General features: G+C 58.3%; 1 protein-coding gene across 1 annotated transcript; it reads left to right on the top strand.

Annotated features, from left to right (window-relative positions):
* The first annotated feature begins 347 nt into the window (after positions 1-347).
* On the top strand, positions 348-4,191 carry DLX5 (distal-less homeobox 5). The gene is made up of 3 exons (XM_004702678.2): positions 348-702; positions 2,558-2,742; positions 3,792-4,191. The coding sequence occupies exons 1-3, from the start codon at positions 348-350 to the stop codon at positions 4,119-4,121; spliced, it is 870 nt and encodes a 289-aa protein (XP_004702735.1). The 3' UTR covers positions 4,122-4,191.
* The last annotated feature ends 257 nt before the right edge of the window (positions 4,192-4,448 follow it).

Here is a 4,448-nt window from a genome sequence, read left to right as displayed (position 1 = left end):
TAGTTTCCGTGAGCCAGACCTCTGCTTATAAGAAAGATGGAGCTGGATGCCGAAATCCTACCGCCCCAGAATGCAAAGGTCAGGAGTGACGCAATCAGGAGAGCGCAGGGTATTGAGCGCGGAGTGCCGGCCGCCTCCGCGGGCACCTCCGTCGCCTTCGTGCCAGTCCTCTCCATTGCCGCAGCCACCGCCGCCGCCTCCTCCTTCTCCTCTTCCTCCTCCTCCTCCTCCCTCGCTCCCACAGCCATGTCTGCTTAGACCCGAGCAGCCCCACCAGCAACTCAGGCAGCAGCCGCCGCCACCGCCGCCGCCGTCGCCTCCGCCAGGACAGCCTCCGCCTGCGAGCGATGACAGGAGTGTTTGACAGAAGGGTCCCCAGCATCCGATCCGGCGACTTCCAAGCTCCGTTCCAGACGTCCGCAGCCATGCACCATCCGTCTCAGGAATCGCCAACTTTGCCCGAGTCGTCAGCCACCGACTCCGACTACTACAGCCCCCCGGGGGGAGCCCCGCATGGCTACTGCTCTCCTACCTCGGCTTCCTACGGCAAAGCGCTGAACCCCTACCAGTACCAGTACCACGGCGTGAACGGCGCGCCCGGGAGCTACCCCGCCAAAACCTACGCTGACTACGGGTACGCCAGCCCCTACCACCAGTACGGCGGTGCCTACAACCGAGTCCCGAGCGCCGCCAGCCAGCCAGGTACGGGGCGACCCGGGAGAAGGGAGAGGGGTGGACGGTGAAGCGCACGCAGACTGGGCAACGGGCGCGCCCCAGGCCGAAGGGGGAGCTCGGACCCGGCCACGAGCAGGAGTCCCGGGCCAACCTCGTAGAAGTTAAGTCCTCTAGTGGAAGGAGGGGACCAGGGTTCGACTTGGGTCTCTCCGCCCTGGTACCTTGGGGGTGGGGTAGAGTCTCCGGACGCCCGGTTCCCGGACCGCTGGGCCAGGATCCGGCTAGGCAGGACCGAGGCTTGGGGGGGGAAGAAGAAAGCAAGGAACCACCCCGGGGGCGTTTGCATCATAAAGGGAAGGTTCCTGGAGGGAGGTTGTTTGTTTTTGCTGCAGTGCTTGGTGGTACGAGTGCGAGTGGAAGGCTGCCTCCGGCTCCATCAGTTTGGTCTGCCAGCAGCCTCGAGCCTGCTTCCGGCGGGAGCCTGGAGCTCTCCGTGGGGTGGGGTGCGGGTGGGGGTGGGAGCTGGAGCCCTGAAGGGCGAGGGGAGCACTCCGTGAGCCTGGGGTTTACCCGAGGCCTTTCCCAAAACAACAAAGCCGCGTGAAGGGGGCGTCGAGTTGCCGAGGGGGTCAAGTTGTTGGGGTTTTCTTCTACCGACCTAGATAGGTCAAATGTGTCGTCCTTCACCACCCCACCACCTCCTCCACTCTCGTCCTCTTTGAAACTCACTTGGCGCGTCTGAGGGTTAGTGAGCTTGGACGGGGAGGGGAGAGAGGGCTGAGGTCTCTGTGGAGAGGTTTTACTGGTGGGTTTGATCTCTTCCCGCCAGCACATGAATAATCCTGCTAATATTAGCTTCCCGACTCGGGCAGCATCGCGACCACAGCCGCACAGCCCTATCCTCCACCCGTCCTCTCCCCGGAGCTGGCCACACACACACAGACGCAGACCGCGGCTCTCCGCCCATTCCGGGGATGGGTGCTTCTAATAAAATGGTGCTTTTAGGGAAAGGGTCTTCTAGTCCCCAGATACGTTTGTAAACTTCACGTTCAGCAAAGTCTTCTCTCTGACAGTACGCCAGGGGGGGTGGGAGGGGGTGGATGGATTTTTTTTTCTTGACCTACCGCCCTTTTCTTACGAAGACACCCATTCCTACCACTACCGACTCCTCAATGTGAGTCCTGGTAAACTTTAAAGAGATGGGGGGGATCTTCGTTTCTTTCACTGTCTCTGTTGTTCATAAATAGACGAGGTTTTCCCCCCTCTCCTTTTTGGCCAAGAACGTATTAAGTCTATTTGTAAAAGAAACCAGACACATCTGGGCCCTCGCAGATCTGCAGAGAGATTATGGGGGCTGCATAATCGGCCCTCTGTCTGCGGCGGCCTGACCGCTGGCTGCTGAAGTGAAGGAGCACGGTTTGCTTGTGGGTCTTTGAACTTTGGAGACCTTGGTTTGCGTCTCCCTTGCCCATGCGGTTGGCCTGTGCAGGCGGACCAATAGACGCTGGCCGATCCGAGGTCACAGGGGGCCGAGAGGGGGGATTCTTCCTCGACAATCGGTGAGCACGAGATGGGCATGAAAACAAATCTGAGCAAAGTGGGGCACGGGCTGAATTGCGCGCGCTCAGAAGGTAGCGGAGCTGTATGTAGCGCTGAGAACAAATTCACTGGACTGGCGATGAACAGAGGGGAAACTCACTGGAGTCGACCTGCTCTTGCCAGGCTTGGGGGGCAGGGGCGTGTTTATACTGGTCTTGTAAACCTGGGGGGCTGATGGAGAGTGGAGCCTGTATAGTAAGAAGCGCAGGATTGGATTTGAGGGTTCTGTGAGAGGACTGGTGTCCAACGACAAGCTCTAACTGGCTCTGTTTTGATTATTTAGAGAAAGAAGTAGCGGAGCCGGAGGTGAGGATGGTGAATGGCAAACCAAAGAAAGTTCGCAAACCCAGGACTATTTATTCCAGCTTTCAGCTGGCCGCCTTGCAAAGAAGGTTTCAGAAGACTCAGTACCTGGCCTTGCCGGAACGCGCCGAGCTGGCTGCCTCCCTGGGACTGACGCAAACACAGGTAAATGGGGCCGTAACCCGGCTCCAGCGGCGCCGTGGGGTTCCCACACTAGGAAGCTGGCTCACACTGGAACCGATTCGATTAGCACCCGCGAGAAACGCACGGACGGACGGGCAGGAGGGCAGAGAAAAGACCCTTCCCACCAGGCCTTTCCCTCTCCTAGTCAGCCGAGGTGACGCTGTCAAGCGACGGTGGGACTGGATGGAGATGCACTTGGTCCACGGGGGCGGGGTGGAGGGGACGGGAAGCCAGCTCCCCCAGTGGGAGAGAGAAGAGGGTTATTTCTTGGTCGCTGGGAGGCTTGAGAAGGTGTCTGGTTTGCTTAAAATGAGGAGCAGCCCTGGGAGTGAGCAAGCCAGGCGGCCTAGCCGAGGTCTCAGGCCACGCAAAGGCCAGGATGTTGCCTCCGGCCAGAGAAACTGAAGGGTAGCGAGCGTTGGGTTGGGGGGCGCTGTTTTACGGGGAAATCTTCCCGGATTGTTTGACTCCCGGTACTCCAACTCCACACCGGCTGGGGCCATTAAAAGAGTAAGCCTGATCCTTGGGTTACCTAGAGTCGCAGGCGGATTCTGGCCTCTTGGAGGAGGGGTGGGAGTGATAGTGCTTGAATGGGATCCCGCCTCTCTCGCCACCCGCTCGCGCCTTGGCGCTCCCCCTCGTCGTATTCCCCCTCACCCCCTCCGGGGCCGGGTTCCAGCCATTGTTTGGGAGCCCCTAGTGGCGCCGGGTTCCTAGGGCCCAGGGCCGGCCTCTGCGGTCATGCAGGCTGCCGCCAACTGTCAGGCGCACACAGGAAGCTCTAGGCTCCCTTCCCCCAGCCCAAACAAAAGACCAAAGCTTTAGGGGTATGGCCCTGGAGGCCGCCCCAGCCTACGGAGCCTGCAAAGTGAGGCTGGGCCCCAGGCCCAGTCCCTGGGCCAGAAGCCTCGAGTTGCAGGGATTTTACCAGGTCCCGGCATCTCTGGGCCCAGAAATTGTCTCCTGCCGCAACTCAAGGCGCGGGCTACGTCTGAGTGTCCCGGTAACGTGTGCCTTTGTTCCCCCACCAGGTGAAAATCTGGTTTCAGAACAAAAGATCCAAGATCAAGAAGATCATGAAAAACGGGGAGATGCCCCCGGAGCACAGCCCCAGCTCCAGCGACCCCATGGCGTGTAACTCGCCGCAGTCTCCGGCGGTGTGGGAGCCCCAGGGCTCGTCCCGCTCGCTCAGCCACCACCCTCATGCCCACCCTCCGACCTCCAACCCGTCCCCTGCGTCCAGCTACCTGGAGAACTCGGCTTCCTGGTACCCGAGCACAGCCAGCTCAATCAATTCCCACCTGCCACCGCCCGGTTCCTTACAGCACCCACTGGCACTCGCCTCCGGGACACTCTATTAGACCGGCCGCTTGCTTTGCGCATTTTGGAGACTATTTTGCTGTTTTAGAAAATCATAAAGAAAGAATTCATATGGGGAAGTTTGGAAAATGGAAACACACAAATTCATGTGTAAAGCTTTTTTTTTTTGCATGTAAGTTATTGCATTTCAAAGGATTCCCTCCCCCCTTTTTTTACAGAAAACTTTTTTGCGCAACTGTGGACACTATCAATGGTGCCTTGAAATCTATGACCTCAACTTTTCAAAAGACTTTTTTTTCATTGTTATTTTAACCATGTAAATAAGTGTAGATAGAGGAATTAAACTGTATATTCTGGATAAATAAAAT

The sequence above is a fragment of the Echinops telfairi genome, unplaced genomic scaffold (assembly GCF_000313985.2).
Source record: "Echinops telfairi isolate 266 unplaced genomic scaffold, ASM31398v2 ScPeMD7_23;HRSCAF=83, whole genome shotgun sequence".
Lineage (NCBI taxonomy): Eukaryota > Metazoa > Chordata > Mammalia > Afrosoricida > Tenrecidae > Echinops > Echinops telfairi.
This window is presented reverse-complemented; position numbering and strand designations above follow the sequence as displayed.